We start from the raw sequence: 20,638 nt of genomic DNA on the forward strand, positions 1-20,638 counted from the left end.
CACCCATAAACATTTAAGAATTATCAGACAAAAGCTTTTAATTAATCCCACTTTCAAAATTTCCCAACACCAAAAGACAAATCTTTGTCACTGCTTTCGATACACCTTTATTATCAAAACCAGGGGAGAAGGGGGAAATTTTCCCTAAAAACCACAGTGAAGGAAACAAAAGGAGGAGAGTCAGGCACATGAAGGGAAAGAGAACTTTTTCAAGCTAAGCAAGCTGCTGTGTCTGAGAATCCTACAGATGTTAGCAAAAGATACCATTTAGGTAATTTCAAAGCCACTCAATTACTGGGTACAATTAAGCATCTCCTCAACAAGAGAGCCCAAACCCTCTTTACATCAAAGCACCACGTTGGCCAAATGACCTTTTACAGAAATTATATTAATTGCATTAAACCTTACACTTTCTGGGGAGGAGGAAGAAAAAAGCTTTTTATACAACATAAATACAGCAAGTTCAAAAGGACACTTGGGGCTGTTTGTTAAAATTCAAACCACCCAGGATGAGTTTAGCTGCATTTCCTCTTTGTTCCTTTAATTATCAAAGGCCTGTAAGGCAGTAAGTTACAGCACAGCTGGATTTGCCTGGACTCAGATCCCTCTGAACTGGAATTTTGGAGCAGGGAAAGAAAGGGAATTCACTCCCAATTGATTCTGAGCAGAGGTTTGCTGCTGCTCTGGGCTCCCTGCTGCCTTTAGGAAGAAAGGAGTGTGGCAGGAGAAGTTAAATGTGCAGTGGAAAGCTGTTGAATTCTATTCTGCAAGGTGCAAGTCCCTTCTGAAACATGTGACAAAGGGTCAGAGAGACTCCTCTCCTGTGCTTCTCACCACAAACCTGATCACACAGAAACCCCAATTTATCCCATTAATACCCCTGGTGTGCCACCTTCCAGCCTGGCCACATAAAATCACATTTGGAAACACAAAATTCCACCTGCAGACAAGAAAACTTAAATTGAATTAAAAACAATAAAACAATCCTAAACATAGCAGCACAATAGAAGTTCTTTTATTCTGTTATTTCTTCATAGTAGGAACTATTAAAAAGCCAAATCAACATATTTTTAAGCAGTTTTAATGACAACTTCACAGAATATTCCTTAGTAAATGATGGCTTGAGCAGAACTTAAAACACCTCTTGATCTTCTTGGTTCTGAACCATCCAAAGGTGGATTCAGAGCTGACTTTTCCATGCTCACTGCAATGCCAGAACCTGCTGCTTGTCCTCCAGAATTGCTTCCTCAGCATCCATTTGGCTTTCCTCCCAGTCCCTTAAAAGAAACACACCCCAGTGATTTCCAGTGCCTCCAGTTCCCTAAATTCTCTGCTTTAAGCCCTGCTGACATATGTTCACATGTGCTGAACTAAAAGGCACATAAAAAAGCTTTCACTGGAGATGTTTGGCAGTACAAGCTACTCTAATTCAGCTTTTCCCTCAGTTTTTGTCCCAAATCTCTGAATCAGCTCTGATCACACAGCATGGAGTTCCCTTCAGTGCTGCTCTGACTGGATAGGAGTAGGAGATCCCAGTAAAAAGCCAGTGAGACACAGAACTTTGGGAACTTCCTTTTTTCCAGTCATCTCCTCAGTGTCCAAGGCAAAATAACAAATACATGGTGACTCATAACCCAAAAATTGAGATGATTTTAAGAGATTCACCTCCAGTAAATAAACCTCAGTGTTAATGCACTGAAAAACCCACAATGCCCAAATTTATCATTTGGAGTCCAAACAACAAAACAGATTCCTCAGGTCTGACTCTGGGCTGCCTGAGAAGGGGCTCAGCACACCAAGACACCACACAGGTCATGCTGACTTTAATTTTCATTACCTGCTAATTACAAGAGGGTTAGGGCTGTTTTGATTTCAGTTCTGACATGGTTGGCATCTTGAATAATCTAAAATGTCATAAAAACACAGCCAGCAAGTTGAGCTTACCCAAAAAGATCAAATGTGTCATGGTCTTCCAGCTCCAAGGTGTTCTGGAAATCTGCATTTGCAGAGATCCCCATGGCTCTGCTGGAGGAGGTTCCATCCTCACAAGCTAAGCTGGAATTACTTTCATGGCCTGAAATGTCTTAGGAGCAAATATGAACAAAAAGATGCAGTATTTCCACTATCAGCTTGAAAAAAATTCAACATATTGGCAAAAACTTGCCATTGAAAGTCTCAAACCAACTCTAGCTAATGTAAAGTACCACTACAAATTAAGATTTTACTTTCCAATATATTTGTAACTTTTTTATTAACACCTATAAATTCACCACCTCCTACTTCAGAAGTATCTTTCAGAAAGAAAAACATGATTTAAGTATTCTGCACAATGCCACAAATTTTGTGTGAGGGGAGACACTGAACTACTGCAGAAAGCTCTGAAGTTTGATTCTTTTTTTTTTTTTTTAATTTAAACCAACATGAATAAAATATAGACCCTTTCCAATATTTTCCTGGGATTCAAAATTGACAGCTTCGATTTCTGCACACAGCATTATTTAAATTAAAATGTCAACCTGGTAGCTCATGATGTGAGAAATAATGCAGAGCTACATTTCCTGGGATGGAGACAGTTGAAATTGAGAAAGGTAACACAAAAGTGCAGATGCAGTTATTGCTTGTGTCCCTGTTTCTTAGAGTTCATATAATCAGACTTGCTTCTGTAGCAGAAGAAATCCTTTATTAGATCACTCCCAAATTGTACCAGGGACTACCAACACACACAAATACAGAAACGTCTTCTGGAGGGTTTATTCTCTAAATATTCAAGATAAGAGTGGAGTAAAAGGGCAGCAGCAGAAGCAGAAACTAAGCTAAATAAAAAGAATTCTTGGTGAGAGCTGAAAAAAGGTAATTAACTCCAAAGCCTATTAAAAAAAAAAACCACTAAAATACAAATTCACAAATGAAGACATAGAAATGACCAACTCAAAATTTAACTTTCCAATTTTAATTGTGGAAAATTAAAATTTTGTGGTAAATTTTAATTTTCCACAATTAAAATAACCCTAATTAGGAGCTCAGAGCTGTGGCTGTCCCTACCTGACCATGGCATCCACGCTGCCATCAGATGAGAAAGTTGATTTTGAGCTTGGAAAGCATTTGCAGCTCTGCTCAGCTGACTTTCCAAGACACCTTGAACTACAGAGTCATCAGCATGTTCACTCAGGCTCCTCTCAGAAACCCACTGCTCCTCTCCTGAAATCCAGCATTATTAGAGGAAATTATTTGCAGGTTTTGTGTTAATATCATTTACTCTATTCTTGCTGCATTTAGCGTGTGAATTAAAGAAGCCACACAACAATTTTTTTTTTATAGATAGATATGTAACAGACTACAAGCCTGATTTCAAGTGATATTTTAAATCAGATTAATGATGTTCACTTATTGTTGTTTCACACACACCATGAAAAGCAATAGGAACCTCATGGAACTCTATTATCAGGAGACGTACCAATATAAATAATTACATTTATTTATATTGGTATATATATATTATATAATCTATACATATTATATATATGTATAGATTATACATAATACATACTATAATATATATAATCATATACAGTTTATTCATAATTATAAAGATTAAATTTATGGCACTAGATTGCCTCAAAGTAGGGAATTTATTTTATCCTTGCCCAGCACCACTTGTGTGGCATGACTGTCACCCTGACGTGACTCCTAAAGCAAGCTGGATGGAAGGGAACTGAAAAAACATGATAAATAAGTATATTTTTGAGGATTTATTCACACAAAAGTACCTGGAAAATGGATTTTCCTGTCCCTAGGGCTGGAGGCAGCAGACAGGGAAGAAGGTGCCTCCAGCTTTTCTTGTTTAGGGTTTGCACCTACAAAGAAACCCTCAAGTCCCTGATATGATGTAGAACCACATTTCTGTCTTTTGGCTACATCCTGTAACTTGGAAAAAAAAGAGAGATTACAAACAGGAAACAGCAAACTTTATAATTGCCCCTCCAAGTTTAGATTAATAAAATGCTCATTTCTTAGAGCACGGTTATTTGGACAGGCAGCTGTAATAGATATTCATGAGGATGATGTTTTTGCTCAAGGTGTGCTTTAAAATCCTAAAAACTTCCCATGTTGTGAGAGCTTGAGTCTATTCTTTCACTAGGGATGAGAAAGTTGATTTTGAGCCTGAAAAGCAGATTTTCTTTGTGTTCACTTTTGGGTACATAAAGGAAGGTGATCACTGTTTACCAATAACTCCAAATCAATGTCCCAAACTTTTCTATCATTTTATTGCTTATAATTTTATTTTCAGCAAATGAGGATCTGAATAATTTGCCAGATAAGACAGGGCAGGTGTCTTATCATTTTTAGTCATTCAGACAAGAGGTGAAGGACTGTTAATACAAATATGGGAAAAGCTGTTCCTACAACACCTTTTTTTAATATCTGAGACAAGTTTTGGAACATTAACAGAAAACTGGCACCACAAAGTGGAGCCTTTCATATCAAATATAGCAGACAGTGACAATCCCCTAAATCTAAAGCAGACAAAGCAACATCCCTAATCTATTCAGCAATTAAAGACACCATCACTCACTGCTGAAGATTTTGCAGTCCCAGGCAGGACCAAGGCCAGTCCCTGTGGCTCTGTCCTGCCCTGCTGCACTTCTGTCTCCAGATCTCTGCTGCTCCTCAGGTCAGCCCCAGTGAGAGCCTTGCTCACCCCCTCAGTGGGGTCAGAGAGCTCCTCAGGAGGTTCACAGGAGCTCAGGGATCTTCTCCCAGCCTTTGGTTCAATGCTCTCCTCCTGCACTGCATTTATTTCAACATCACCGCAGACATTCAGTTTTTCTATAGGAGTGCAACAAAATCATGAATAGAGAAATGCTTGTAATGAATATTAATTATAACCTGCAAGTCAACTATCTTTTCTTCATGAATTTAAAAAAAAAAAAAAACAAAATCTCCACTAAAGCTAAAGAAAGGCAATCGTGGAAATTCAATACAATTTCCTTAAAAGCATTATAAGGTTTGAAATCCATCTTGTCAGGCTGTGAATGAATCTGTAAGTTGGTTTTCTTTGTTATATATGTTTACCACAGGCCATCAAACTGCAATCAAAGCAAATTGTGATAGCCCAGAGAATGGGACCTAATTTAATGACCTTTAACTATTTTTCAGCCCACCAAAGTTCACTAGCCCAACCTATATGAGAATGATAAACTGAACATATTTATGTATTTTCAACAAAGAACTTAACAACTCCTCACATTTACCTTGAGAAATTTCTTTAGGACAAACAGGATCTCTGTTGAGACAAAAAAGTAAAAATTAAGTTTCAGCTGAGGAAGTTAAATGGAAAGAAGACATTAAGACTTTCCCATTTTACCCATTTTTCCTTTAAGGGGTTGGTTCTGTCTTCTAGTCTGCAAATGCTGAGCTTTGATAGAGGAGGGGAAAAAATGAGAAGGACACAAAAAGCAAACCAGGTCACAGTTAATTCAGTAAGTGTTGGGAGATCAGAAGAATTGCACATGTAGCAGGTATTGTTTTTGTCTGGAGTTACAAGGTTAGTTAAGTAAGAGTATCTTCAATGTGTAGAGCACTGATCCATGGTAAAATCTGTATGTGAGTTCCTGCTCCTGCTGAGGTAAGAGCTCAGAAAAGAGAATTTCACTAAAATTCAGGACAGGCAAGTGGAAAGAAATGCATCTCACCCCTATGGGTTAGGATTTCCAAGTGATGCCTCTCCAGTTACAGGCAATTAATATTCCTTAATGGCTTTGAAACACTGTATACACAATAACTCAAATCTAACTGCCTGCAAAGAAAAGCCCCCATTCCTTAGGGACTACCACAAATTTGGGATTATTTCCTTTCCTCTCCCACAATCTCTGCATTCCTGATACCTTCTACTCTCCAGTGGGTCAGTTTTTCCTTGCTTATTCACCCCCTCATCTCCAGTTTCCTCTACTGAAGAGTCTGAAGATTCTTCCAAGTCCTCACTCTGAGACTGAATAAAGAACAAAAATAAAAAATAAAATAAAAGTTTTAAAAAGAAGTAAAAAAATTTAAGAGTGCTGAAAAGCTGTCAGACTTTATTTGTGTATAAATCCCATACAGTGCAAGTCCCTGAATTAAACAACTTTTGGAACTTTCAGTTTTCCACATTAGTATGGGAAGCAAACAATGCTCCAGCATTCTTCATTGTTGGAAATTATTTAACTGTTGCTACTTTAAACACTTAACAGATCAAAACTTGAACAAATCAGTTCATTGTTGAGACTCATCAAGTCCTTTATCAGTACTCACATCATCAAGGAACTCAATTTTCACAGAGGACTCTGCACTTTCAGGAACAGTGTTGGATTCTTCAGCTCTATAAACAGATGCCCAGTATTTCTTCACCTCTTCATCTGTGAAATATAAATAATTTCATGCATTTCAGTTTTTCCTGCTCAAAACTGAAACATTTTTATTAATTATGAAAAACCACAAATATCTCTTTTTATTATTGCTGCTTTTAGCAAACTGGTTAAGTGTAGGAATGTTCAGCATCCACAGAAAAAAATCTGAAGAAAAAGGTATTTTAGATTGAGTAAAGAAATCTGTTACACCTGTTAACTCCTCAATGCCATCATCATCATCATCATCTCCTTGTCCTCCTCCTTCTGCCCCATCCTGTTGAACACTCTGGGCTTGCACAGGCCTTGAATCTTTCATGCAACTTGCAAAAAATTGATCAACTGGAGTTCTGAAACAGGAAAAAAAAAAAATCAATCTTAAAAAGTCATACTTTTAAAAATATATCACAAAAAAAAGGAAAAAACCCTATGAGCAGCAGCATTTACTAACTCCTCCTAACTTCATTGAGGTGACTTTGCTTCTCAAGAACTCATAAAACAGCTCTGTAATGTCCACAAAAGAATCCTGAAAATTCCTTTTCTCTATAAAACTCCTGTGGCAAATGCCCCAAAATCAAGTAGCCAAATATCCTTACCGGTCTTCAAAATCTACAATAAACAGATAGCAAAGAGAAATCCTCTAAATACTCCCTCTGCAGGAATTCTGAACTATCAAGTCATCAAGTCTGGTTATAATCATTATTTTATTAAAACAAATTCTACAGTAAACTGAGAGCAAAGCAAATCCTTCTAAATACTTCCTTTACAAGAATTCTGAAATATCAAGTGATCAAGTCTGGTTATAATCATTATTTTATTAAAATAAATCTCCCTGTATACACTCCCCTTGACTCTTGATAATATATCTAATATTTTAAAAGTTTCATCTGGGTTTTTGTTATTCAGTATTTCTGAATTCTCTCATTAGGAGCAGCAAATGCAACAACACCTTCTGTATTTCTTCAGCAGGAGTTTCTCCATGTAGCTCAGGCCATCCTTCTGGAATTCCACACGGATGGGTTCCTTCAGAGCACTAACATTGGTCTGCACCTCACAACTCCCCACAGGTTCTGTCAGAGTTATTTGAAAAAAAAAAAACAAAACAGCAGTTTAGGCTTATAAATATGCTTAAACATGCTTTTTACCTACATTATTTTTGAATGAACATCACATTGAGTCTGTGCTTAGTTCAGTCTTTGCATAACTCCAAAATTTAAATGGCCAGCAATATTATATTTACAGAACACAGGCAGTAGTGGGGCAGCCCTAAAAACTCATTTATTACAGATTACACACTGGAGCCATAGAAAGAGTGGGGGGATGGAAATCTGTGACTCCACAGATCAAAATCCCACAGAAAAGAAGAAAAAACGGGGAAAAAATCAGTTTAATATTAATTTTGTACAAAAAGCCAGAGAGAAAAACCACCATCCATGGACTAGAGGAACAAGACACAGATTGGATTTGCACAAATCCAATCAGACCAGAGGAATTTTCCATATTTTTCCATGCATACTTCAGCTGATTGCAGCTTTTCATTGGGACAAAGAAATATTAAGAGCCTGTGGAAGGCAAGCAGAAAATGTACTTGGATAGAACACAAAATCCTGAGCCCTGCACATTCCTTGCCTCATTTTAAAGCTGGTTTTGTGTTTGAGCATTGCAGCGCATGCTGAAGTGGCACGTGAGACACAAAGCCTTGGGAGGGTTCAGGGACATGGGCTGGACATCCTGGCATTACAAAAACTGAGCTAAACATTCTGAATATCATTTAAAAACCCTTCAGAGATGATTGTTGTTAATAAAGGTAGACTGAGAAAGAATAAAATGGGTTTTCTTAACTTGATAACATCTGCCTTCATTAATCTAACTACCCCAAATGGCTCCCATAGTATTTAAAATGTCATCAATCAGAACAAACCATACCTGGTGGGACCTCAGTGGCACACAGACCTCCTCCAGGATCACTTTCACCCTTCCTCCACTCAAGCAAAGCCTCCTGGAAAGACTCTGCAGATGCCTTCTCATCAAAGGCACCACTCAGCAGCGATCCTCTGTCCTGCTTCCCAGGGCTTGCACTGCTCCATGCTGGGGCTGGTTCCTAAATCAGCGCCACAACATTACTGATAAAGCATTTCTGAGCAGCAGCATTTTGAGTGTCAGCTGTGGAACTGCAGCACTCACTTCCCTTGGCTCAGCTGAGCTACCTGGTAATCAAGATCACTCCCATTTTATGTGATCTTGCTCACAATTAACTGCAAGGATCTATCAAGAGCTAAATAAGAAAGACAAACTTTTTATTACCAGACACACAAAACCCCTGCTTTTAAAGGTTTCTGGTATCAGAGCAGTGGCCATGGACACCCACATCCCATGTTTGGGATACAAAGCCATGGACACCGCATGTACAAGGGGATTAAGTGAGGCATTTAATGCAGCATTTCTCATTTAAAGGAATTTATGAGCTATGTGCTTTACTAATGAAGGGCTGCTTATTGAAGCTTCCCAGTGGACAGGGGCACATCTGGAGAGGTCAGCAAGAGGAAAATGGTCATTTAAGGGGCTAACTGGGATAGCCATTAATACAGCAGCCCAGGGAAGTCCAAACTGTAATTGATGAGATTGATTGAAAACAGCTACAAAAGGAGAAAAACACTCCTGCACTGGGACTTTCAATCCAGTGGTTTTTCAACCTTTATTAGAACAAAGAAAATTACTGTGGAAGTTTTTCATTACCAACTCTTGGATGATTATCAAGCAAAACCACGAAATAATTTATGTATCTATGGGAAAAAATCCTTTGTCTACATATTCTCCAAGTGAGTGACCTGCTCTTACCACAACAAAGCAGCAAAGGTACGGGCAGACAGATGAGAGTCAAACATTGTAGCCATGATATTTTCTGAAAAATCCCTTTGCTAGGATTTTTTCTCCTGAGAAGCTGAGAGGCCTCAGGAACAAAATGCAAACAATGGTTATCTGCTGCTGTGGAATGCAACAGGTGCATCTGGGATTGGTCTCATGTGGTTGTTTCTAATTAATGGCCAATCACAGCCCAGCTGTCTCAGTCAGTCACATGATTTTGTTATCATTCCTTTTCTATTCTTAGCTAGCCTTCTGATTGAATCCTTTCTTCTATTTTTTTAGTATAGCTTTAATATAATATATAGAATAAAATAATAAATTAGGCCTTCTGAAACATGGAGTCAACATTCTCATCTCTTCCCTCATCCTAAGACCCCTGCAAACAGCATCACAAAACATCAGCAGTCCCTACACACTCAGGATGTTTTCCTAACCCCTTCTTTCCACCTGCCCTATGCTTTAACTGATCCAGGGACTGGCTGCACATCCAATGGCACTTGTGACTTGCAAAAGCAAGAAAAGTTGGCTGTTAAAATTGTCTGCACGTCCAGGGCATTCCCTCATCCTCTTATTGCAGTGCGGGGTGAGCACTGCGTGAACAGGGCATCAGCAGGGAACGACTCCAGCGACTCGCAGTTCAATTTCCCCCAGCAGCACAGATTCCCAGCCCCATTCTTGCTCCGGCTGGATCCCCGCCAGCGCGGGGATCTCCGGGGATGCGGGAGAAGCGCCCCGGGATTCGGGAGATGCGCCCCGGGATCGCGGGGAGACGCGCCCCGGGGATTGCGGGAAATGCGCCCCGGGATTCGGGAGATGCGCCCCGGGCATCGCGGGCAGACGCGCCCCGGGCATCGCGGGCAGACGCGCCCCGGGATTGCGGGAAATGGCCCCGGGCATCGCGGGCAGACGCGCCCCGGGATTGCGGGAAATGGCCCCGGGCATCGCGGGCAGACGCGCCCCGGGATTGCGGGAAATGGCCCCGGGCATCGCGGGCAGACGCGCCCCGGGATTGCGGGAAATGGCCCCGGGCATCGCGGGCAGACGCGCCCCGGGATCCGCGGCTGCCGCAGCTCCCGCGGGGGCGCAGCGCCCTCGGGCGGCCATCGCCAGCACTGCAGCCGCTCCGGGGATCGCTCCGGGGCCGGGATCGCTCCCCAAAAACCGCCCGGAAAAAGCAAACCACGCACGATCTGCAATGCTGGGAGTGTGCGGAGGTCTTTGCCGAATGAAATTAGCAGCACGGAAGCAAAATCCCCGCGGTTTTGTTGGCACGTTCTCTTAATTTCCAAATCGGCGTGTATTTTTCCCCAAAGGAAAAGCATTACAAAGACACGCACAATATATCAGTTCCTTTTGAGGGTTAGCAGCTCCAGCTGGTTTAATAAAAATGGAAAAAAAAATCATATCGTGTATTACAGAGAGATGTCCCTCCACACTCTAAAAGAAATTATTCTTTTTTAGAATAAAAATGTTATTTTCTTATTCAAAAGTGGAAATCCACATGAACTACTTTAAAATTGAGATGTATGAGGCTACACCACACTTTGGAGGCTGGCTTTCCTATTTATTATTTGTTTCCTATTTCCTACTTAGGTAAAAATACCTAAGTATTTCCCTAAGGTAAAAATACCCTTAAACAGAAATCACCTCATACTTGATAATAGAAATTTCCACTCTAACACAGCCAAAAAGGTGCCAACTTGAAAATCAGAATTGAACACGTGCTTTATGCAAGGATTTAAAATTACAAAAGATTCATGGACCACTTAATTTTGGCCCCTTTGCCTGCAACCACACATCTTTCTTTAATCACAAAGTGTTCTTTAGTTAAGGATGAGATCAGCCTCCTTCAGCAATGGCCACATGCTGAGCAAATAATAAAACCAGAGTTTAAATAAATTCTTTAACAGTTACCAGTTTAAAAAGTGGTCACAGTTCTGACAACAGAACCATTTAATCTGTTTCCTTGCATTCAGGGAGATCAGTCTGTAAAATTTCTCTTTACAGGCACCAAGTAATTATCAGAGAGCGAAAGAAAAATGTGTGTCTACATAGTGACACAAAAAAATTCTACACACATTAAATTGTGTTGCTTAAGAATTATTTTTAACCATTTACTTACCAGCAGCCCACCCTTAATTTCAGGTGGTCTGTAGCCCACCCCCTTCACTCCCAACTTTTCATGAGCTACAGGATTTCCTTTTTTAGGCTTAACCGGTTTTTTCACTGGCTCTGAAACAAAACAAACAACAAAAATCTCAACTAATCCAGTGTTCCACTCTCTGATTTCTTCAGTGTTTAATTGCAGCAACCTCTACAAAGCAATGATCTATCAGAAGTTTAAGTTTTATTTGGTTAAGAAAGACGCCTTTACCTTCAGTCTGTTTGAGTACTTTTAACTTCACTCTTTGTGGAGAAACCTAGAGGAAAGAATATTTCCATATATCTGTAAAAGGTTCTAATGCTAATGAATAAACAGTAAGTTCTACAGAATGAAAATGTTAGGGAAATAGGGCATGTACTTACAGAAAAAACTCCATTATTGCTCATGACAGCCATGAAGCCCAGGACCAGTTTCCCTCCCCAGAGATGAACATCGTCCATGTGGCCCTTCCATGATCTAACATCCCAGTAATTAATGATTTTCAGCATTTTTGCTCCTCAGTCTTTCCCTGCAAACTGAGTTCACCCTGCAGCCTCACTGCCCCTCACTCACCCCTTATTTTTAATTTTGCTTTTTTTACAATTCTGCCCATTCATCTCCTCAGCCACCCCAGCTGAAACCTCAAGTCTTTGAAGCAGCAACAGCTCTGAGTTCCTTGTCTCAGAGAAGGGAAAGAGGTGTGTAAAGAAAACCTTCTCATTCTGATCCTCTCCTCTCACAGACAAGGAGGCAACTGCAGTCAAGGAGGCAATTTCATTGAGTTCTCATTTTCTGCCAGTTTAAAAAAAATTGCCACAGATTTTTCCAAAATAAGATAAGTATCCCATTTGTACTTACTGAAGAGAAAACAGATTTTTCAAATATTAACCAGGAAAGTTCTACACCCCCTCTTTTAGGTCTGAGCAAGGTTGTGATAGAACAAGAATCAATATAAGTGAGTTAAAGACTTTAACTGTGGTGTATTTTATCTGGGAAGGCAGAGAATTTGCACTCAAAGTTTCACCCAAAGCCTTTCAGGGTTTTAGATCCATCCTGGGCACCAGCCAGCCAAAGCCAGGCTCCTGATGAGTTCCAGCACCACCAGTGCCACTCTTACAGGATTAAATCTGTAGGAGCAGGGATAATTTGCTGTTTATTGCAACTGATCACCCAACAAAACTTGATGTTCCTCCAGCTCAAAGGGAATCAGAAGCTTGGCATGGAAAAATAAGCAGTCAGGAATTTTACTCAGATAGGGCTCAACCTTTTGGTTTTACAGTATTTGAAATTTTCCTGTTCTGCAGCATAAATCCACTTCTAAAACTTGTTTTACTTTAGATAGCTTTACTTGCAAATATGGTTTCCTACCTTCTTCCTGTTTTCATTATTTTGTGCCACAGTTCGGGTTTGGGGGGTCCTTGGTCCTGCCTGCCCAGATTTCCAATGATAAGCACCTAATTTCCTACAAACCAAGGCAAGAAAAACTTCAAAATTCAGCCTTCTGCAAGCAAGAGAAGCATAAAATTTTCCTTTAGCTTGTTAAATATGAACAAAAAAATCACAAAAATAAAATTCTTCTCTATAGGACAATCAAGTTCCCAAAGCACAACTACTCCCTTACATTGAAACCTGCTTTAAAAGCAGTAAATACAATGAATGTGTGAGAAAGTACTTATTTTTAAACTATTAAGTTTGTCCAAGTTTTTATATTAAAAAAAAAAAAATCTTATCAATTCTCAAAGGCTGGTTTCAGAAGAACAACAACAAAAGTACATTTTGTGTGAGCTTTCATTGTCCCTGTTTACTGCAGGACTTGATCCAGCACTGCTAACAATGCAGGAACTCTCAGATCCTTTCCAGCCCAAACCACTCCATGATTGCAGTGCTGCAAATGCCAAATGCTCCTGTCCTCAGAGCTCAGCACTGCAACCCTATCAGGGGCTGCAGGTACAGGGCCTTGAGAACAAAACAACAATACCATGGAGACAAAAGTGCCACACATGCCCTGGAAAACACTGCCCCAGCAGCTCAGGGCAATGCCAGCAGCTCAGCAGCACCAGGGCATCCCAGCCCAAGGCATTTGCATTCCCAGCAGGCAGAAACTCAAGGAAAGGGAAGCAGGTGTTGCAGGAATTTGCCAACACTCAGGGTGACTCAGATTTAAAGCTCACCCCAGCATTTGCCTCATTACACTGTGCCTGGTTCCAAGCCCTGTTTGCCATCATGCAGGAGAGGCCTCCCTGGGAGGCCACACAAATGTAAAAGGGGATCAAAAATATCAACAGCATCCTCTGCAAAAACATCAGAAATAAACAAGGAGAAACTACTCTGTCGCCTGCTTGAAAACTAAGGGGACAAATCCAGTCAGACAGGGGGAAAAGGGAGAAGAGGGAATAACTGAGGAAAACAGATCAAATATCATATGGGACTTTCAAATTAACAACGTCATAAGGAAGCAAGTTTAACATTGAATATTTCTTCCCAGTCTCCTCTCTCCAATCTAATTGTAAATTCCAAACTTTACAAGAGATCCCACATGGGGAGTTGGAGGTGTGGAGGGAGCATCTCACTGGATTCTTTTTTTCCAAAGAGAAACTGAACCTACCTCCTCTCTTCTTTTTCTCTGCTCATGTTTAACTGCAGCTGCAATAATCTTCTCTCCATCTCTTTGTTTTCTGTTTCTAACTGAGCTTTCTCCAACTGCAATTCCTTGACAGTTCTGGAGGAAATAGTGAAATATTCATTAGAAGTCACCTGGAAGTCAGTAAGGTACCTGAAGAACCTTGAAGCAGAAAAACAGAAGCTGGAAAATTTGTCATTAAAACCATGTCCCTCCTTTATCTCCCAGCAGGACTGAAAGCAGGAAAATTTGGGACAGGTCAAGTGCAAATTCCAACAAAAAACTGATACAACTGTGCCTGTACTCAGAAAGGTTTGGAGTATAATTATATTTAAATAAGCAATCTGCTGATTTCTTCAGTATGCTTGTATTACCTGTGGATACACAGGGTTGGTTATAAAACCTATAATTTAATCAGGAAGTAGATTAAAGCCTGAGAAAAGAAAGGCTTGTGGATAAAAGCATAGAGAAAATGCTGGAAAAGAAACACATGATTCTTCTTGTTCTTCCACTCTCCTATTTAATGTTGCATTAAAACTTATTAAAAACTACAAAAACACATCTCAATCTCAATCAGATTGAAGGCACTTACTTTGTTTTTAATCTCACTGAGGTTCCAGCTTTTGAGCCTGGGAGAATTACAAAGTCATTGACATTCATGATGCCCAGTATAACTTCTCCTAAAAAGAGAATTTCAGTGATTTAGAGATAGGAACCTGTTGAAATGGGAATTTGATTGAAATTAAAACAGTAAAAAACTCATTACACATCCAAAAACACTCATATATAGAGGGAAATGGAGCACAAAACTTGTTTATATGAAGTGCCAATAAAATCCTAGAGCAACTGAAAATTAAATTTAACTGGGGAAAAAAAAACCCTTTTTTATTACATTTATGATACCAGGGAAAAGATTTCCTTGGCTGTTTCATTTGGACAATTCCCTAAAGTTCATGTGCAAGCAGATTAATATTAACTAAAACACAACTTTCTTGAACCAAGCCTATAGAAAGCACCAAGGAGGAGAAAATTGTACCAATGGCTATGAAGTGAAACCATCTCACTCACCTGATTTGGGAAGATAAATTCCTTCTGTCACAGACAAATTGATACAGAGAACACAATAACTCACAGAGCAGAGTTAATTCCTCCTCTCAAGACTTCAGTGGTATTTTGAATGCTTTTTTTTTTTTTTAATCCAGGTTGTAAAATAAAATACTCTTCAAAAAAGCAAATTCATACAGCAAGGGGTTTAAACTGAAGAGCTCTGCTGGGATGGAATGTTTGTGGGGTAAATGCAGCTCAGTGCAAAACTGGGCATTTCCTGCTGCTTCTGGAAATAATGGGAAAAGAATGGAATAATGGAAAAAGGAACAAAAGCTGACAGTGCAGAGACTTACAGCTGCCAGGGTGCTTGGAAACTCTTCTGCAGCTCGTGGGTCTCACCTTCCTGGGGAGAGCAGGACCTAGGAAATGAGAAGGATTAGAAATATCCCAAGTGGAAAACTGCCTGTTCACAGGTAAACCTGAAATTCAGCATTAGTACAGATAAAATGTACCCAAAAATCTCCACCCATGGGGCCAAACACCTCAATGGCACATGGAACTTAAAACACCTGGTTGAAGTTAAAACACAGAACCTAAAATGCTGCATTTGAGTGCTGACAAAGCATCAGATTTGTGCACAAAACATATTTCTTGTTGTGCGAGAAAACTCAAGCACTCAATTCTAACATCACTTCAAAACAGTTTATCACTTTATCACTTCCCAAGATAAAAGATTTTAATAATTTTGAATAGAAGAAAGTTTTTCTCTTGGCAAATTTGAGCTGGCAAGACCAGCACAGCTGGAGGAGGAGGTCACACACTGGATTTGAGGGGCCCAAAGGCTATTTAATAGTAAAAACAGAGGGAAATGACACAGATCAGCTGAGCAAGCTCAAGGAGGGAAAGTAGTTAATAAAAAATACCATTTATACAAGTTAACTTTCACATATTCCACTGAAAGCAAATATTTAAAGGGATAACTTAAAAATGGTGCAATATCAGAGATAAATATCAGAGATGCTGGGTGAGAATACGAGAGATAAAAAGCCCTACAAAGTTACAGGAACACTGGGCAGACAAAAAACACCATCAAATTGTAGGTAACAGGGGATAGACAGTGCTCAACCTCCTGAAGTTTTCTGAGAAAATACAGGAATTATTGAACAGATAAGGCATAAAAACAACTGTTAAACACTGACATTGGAAGAGTCAAATTTACACAAACCCCATGGGGAAATGCACACCCTGAAATACCCCTGAGCTGGGCCCTCAGGGCTGCCAGGGAAGTACAGCAAAGGCAATCCCAAACCCCTCAGAAACACATTTGGAATTTAAATACTCAGAGGAGTTCCCTCTTTCTGTCTGGCTTTTCTTTAATGAATCCCTCTTCTCTCTACCAGGCAGCACAATTTGCCAGTGAGGCAAACACTAAAGCACCTCATCAACATAAATAAATCAAGCACTAATTAGCCACATCCTTTCTGCCTGCTCCCCTGCCACACTGGTGCTCAAATTTCATCATTCCAGCAGGCTCCTCTGTGCTGACAATGGATGTACAGTTAAAAGTAACAAACCAAAACCTGCTGTATGGGCTAAACAAAGTTTGAGTCAACTTTAAAGACTACACAGCTAAATAAACCCAAATTCCACATAGTCTGTACCCCAGCTTAGCTCAAGTCTCTTCCTAATCAATTTAAAGGTTTATGACTTACAGACAGCTGAAGATGGGTGTAGTTTATGTCACACTACAGGAGTTTAACCAGGGCAAATTCCAACAGCTTGCTCACATCAATAAACCCATCAAATCCAGAGGGATGCTACTGTCTGTGCAATAGCTCACATCCCATTATCAACACCATGAATGTGGATTTCATGCTACACTAAGTTCCATCCACTTACCAATACTTCAAACTAAACTATTTCCTTTGAATTATTATTCCAAGTGCAATAAAGAGTTTGTCTATCATCACTCCTCACCCATTTGCTGTTAATTACAATGACTGAGACTTCTGGTCCTTCCAAACATCTAACATTATGATAACTACTTTAAAGAAAGAGGAAAAAGAATGACATTAAAAGTATAAGAAAGAAAAAAGTTACACATAAGCTTTAATTCAGATATGCTGAAATGATTCCAGCCTTCAGAATAAATTCATGTTCTTCATGCCCAAATACCTGTGACACCAGCCATTTCAAACTCCACTTTCTATTTTTAAACCCATTATCCATTTCTAGGTGTAACACTCTACAACATTCAGTTGTTGTAGAGTGTTAGATCAGAACAAAAGTCAGATCAGGAAAACAACATGAAATTCACTAAATGCCACTTTCCCCAAGCCCTTTTACCATATTTTGCAATTTCACCACAATTTGGGAAGATGCATTATCTTGGTAACTCTGCAAACTCAACATCTCTTTCTACAGCTTGCAAATCTTCACTGCTGTGGTGGTTTAAAACAGCTTGGTTTTTAGTTAAGGGGAAAAAAATACAGCAGTTAAGGGAAAAACCACAGTTAACCACTACAACTGTTTAATTGAGAACTGTAATTTCAGCTGTATTGTAAATAACTTCAAACACAAAGGCCACAAGCAAAAGGATGCCTTTCCACACAGTCTACTAAAAAATAAATTAAAAAAAAATTTAAAAAGAGAAAAACAACAAAACCAAAAAATAAACAAGCCAACAAACAAACAAAAAAACCCACTCCACATTATAAAGCACGTTTCTTAAGACAAAAACCTTCTTACCCACACAATGGAAATACGGTCACCCTGCTCTGTGAGCTGCAGCAGTTCTGCCTTGAGCAGAGTAGGGGAAATAAGCAGGTGGGGTAATAAATAACAGATGGGGTGATAAATAACAGATAAGGTGCTAAATAACAGATAAGGTGATAAACAACAGGTGGGGCGATAAACAACAGGTGGATGATGGCAGCAGAGTCAGAACTTGCCTTTAAAGCTCCTCTCAAGGCTCGGTGTGAGATGGGTTGTACTCGGTCCCGACGGTCGCTCTGGGGAAACAGAACAGAGCACAAGGGCAGACAGAAAATAAAAGTGTAAAAGTTTGCGTAGGAAAGTGTGGGGTTGTTAGGGTTTTTTTTTTGTTGTTGTTGTTTTTTGGTTTTTTGGGTTTTTTTTCTTTCATTACCGGTGTCTTTTCAAGACTGATGAAAACTCGGCGGGGCAGGCAAGAACAAAGTGCAACCTAAAACCAGCAAGGAGTGAGAGGGGCAATGAAGAGAACAGTGCCAACTGCGCGGGTGTGTGCCCAGGGCACACTTTGGGGGCATTTACACAACTCACACCGGCCCGGGTACTCTCAGGGCACACTCTGGGGGCATTTACACAACTCACACCGGCCCGGGTACTCTCAGGGCACACTCTGGGGGCATTTACACAACTCACACCGGCCCGGATACTCTCAGGGCACACTCTGGGGGCATTTACACAACTCACACCGGCCCGGATACTCTCAGGGCACACTTCGGGGGCATTTACACAACTCACACCGGCCCGGGTACTCTCAGCCCCCCTCAGGCATGGGCTGCGCGCAGGGAGCCTCGGCTCCTGAGGGGAACCCGCAGGGCTCACCCCGGCGGGGGCTGGGGGGCAGCTGAGGGCTCACCCCGGCCAGAGCTGGGAGGGAACTGAAGGCTCCTCCGGCAGGGTCTGTGCTGTCACTGGCGCTGTCGCTGTCCCCTGGCGCTGTTCCCGTCCCGGCCCCGCCGCCCCTCGGTCCCTGAGCGTGGCGCCGTTGCCATGGCAGCGCGGGAGAGTCCATTGAGAGCTGTCGTGTGGGGAGGACAAAGGGAGAGACGATTCCGTGTGGGGGGCGCGGAGCTCGGCTGAGGGCAGAGTTTCATTTGTCACAGAACCGCGGAATAAACTGGGTTAGAAGGAACATTAAAGATCATCCAGTGCCACTGCTGCTCTGGCGGGGACACTTTCCACTTGTTGCTGGCAGCCCCGCCCAGCCTTGGACGCTTCCAGGGACGGGGCAGCCACATGCGCTGTGGGCGCGCTGTGTCAGGGTCTGGCCGCCCTCACAGGGAACAGTTCCCTTCGTAATCTCAACCTGCCTTCCCTCAATTTAAAACTATCACCCCCTTGTCCTGTCATCTAAACCTGCCTTCCCTCAACTTAAAACCATTATCCCTTGTTCGGTCACTCCAGGCCCTTCTAAAAGTCCCTCTCCCTCTTTTTAATGAGCCCGCTCCCGTCTCATACCAGCCTTTATTCCCGAGTTTCTCAAAACATTCCCGTTTGTCTTTGAATGCAGACTTTTCTATGGTTTTGCTTTAACCTTTTATTTATTCACCACTCTGGAGGAAGCAATCTGCTCTTCCTGCTCATTTAGTGCCGTGCTTTAAATAGGTAAAACCTAAATCAACCTCTCTGAGCTCCAAATGGCTTTTTTAACAAGTTATCCCATTATCCACACTAACCTTTAGTTAGTGCTCGGGACCCACAGAGCTAAACATCCTTGGGATATTTAATTTTTTACAAAAGCCCTATTTATGCCCACCCTGTAGATTTGTGCAGTAGTAGATCCATGCATCACATCCAGCCCAGGTATTTATTGATGTCTCTGCCAATAAATGATAATTCCCATGCCTCCCCCTCAAGAGATACCTGGAGTGCACGGCAATATTCGAGTTTTTTATCGGTTATATTGCTGCAGTTTATTTGCTTCGAGTCTTGTCCTTCCAGTTTTGGTGGCTTGACCATTATTTATAATTGATGCTCCTTCAGGGGACAAACAGCCTCCACAGAAAAGCTGGAGTTTAAGGAAAAAAAAGCACTCCATGATCCAAGCCAGGATTTAATAAGGACAAAGTATTATCTGTTTGAAATTTATGCACTCTAAGCTGTATTTCATTTGGCAAATTTGCATTTGTCCCATATGTATTCAGGCTAGGAGGCACACTATAACTTACCCCGTTTTTCTTTGCTATATAATCTGTCTGGCAGTAATTTTCCTTCATCATCCTGGTTACAGCACAGTTTTCAAGATTTTTTTTTACTCTGACAGGCAATTTGAGTGGAGAGCCTGCAGAAACACATATGGATTTATGGATCTTTTGATCTTGAGAAGGAACTCAAGTAGTTTGCATAATGTGTAATCAACCTGAAAATATTCTGTATTCTGGACCTTGCCTGGAGTGTTCTTTTGTTGCATTATAACATGTTCTTCCCTGCAGGAAAATCATGTTCTTAGTAGCCAGATGAATACAGTTTTTAATATTTTATAATAATGCCTTCCTGAAAGGCATCCCATTGTACATGGGATACTTATCTGTTCTTTTAAAAGAAAGTAGAAGCAATACACTATTCTACATAAATTATCTTACAATACTCAAGACTGTTTTAATTGTGAAGTTTCCTCTAGGAAAAATGCAGTTTTTGATGTAAGGTAATTTCCTGCAGAAAAATTGGCGCTCAGCATTCAAAAATAGAATTATTCATTTAAGTTTTGGGAGCTTTGTGAGCTCTGGATCGAGGACCTCAGTTGGAAGAGCATCAAGAGCCTATTTTGTTGAGGTTTGTCCCCTTAGATTTATATGCATGGGAGATGAAGTAATG

The 20,638-nt window shown here is 40.6% G+C and overlaps 1 protein-coding gene across 1 annotated transcript; it reads right to left on the reverse strand.

Annotated features, from left to right (window-relative positions):
* Window positions 1-1,115: 1,115 nt before the first annotated feature.
* Window positions 1,116-17,855, reverse strand: ZBBX (zinc finger B-box domain containing). Its single transcript, XM_059479565.1, has 18 exons — window positions 17,804-17,855; window positions 15,409-15,474; window positions 14,601-14,688; window positions 13,994-14,107; window positions 12,757-12,850; window positions 11,620-11,665; window positions 11,368-11,477; window positions 8,307-8,481; window positions 7,330-7,450; window positions 6,594-6,730; window positions 6,289-6,392; window positions 5,866-5,989; window positions 5,253-5,282; window positions 4,574-4,827; window positions 3,768-3,924; window positions 3,043-3,198; window positions 1,945-2,074; window positions 1,116-1,277 (listed from the first exon to the last, which is right to left on the reverse strand). The coding sequence occupies exons 3-18, from the start codon at window positions 14,666-14,668 to the stop codon at window positions 1,202-1,204; spliced, it is 1,896 nt and encodes a 631-aa protein (XP_059335548.1). The 5' UTR covers window positions 14,669-14,688; window positions 15,409-15,474; window positions 17,804-17,855; the 3' UTR covers window positions 1,116-1,201.
* Between the last annotated feature and the right edge of the window lie 2,783 nt (window positions 17,856-20,638).

The sequence above is a fragment of the Ammospiza nelsoni genome, chromosome 10 (assembly GCF_027579445.1).
Source record: "Ammospiza nelsoni isolate bAmmNel1 chromosome 10, bAmmNel1.pri, whole genome shotgun sequence".
NCBI lineage: Eukaryota > Metazoa > Chordata > Aves > Passeriformes > Passerellidae > Ammospiza > Ammospiza nelsoni.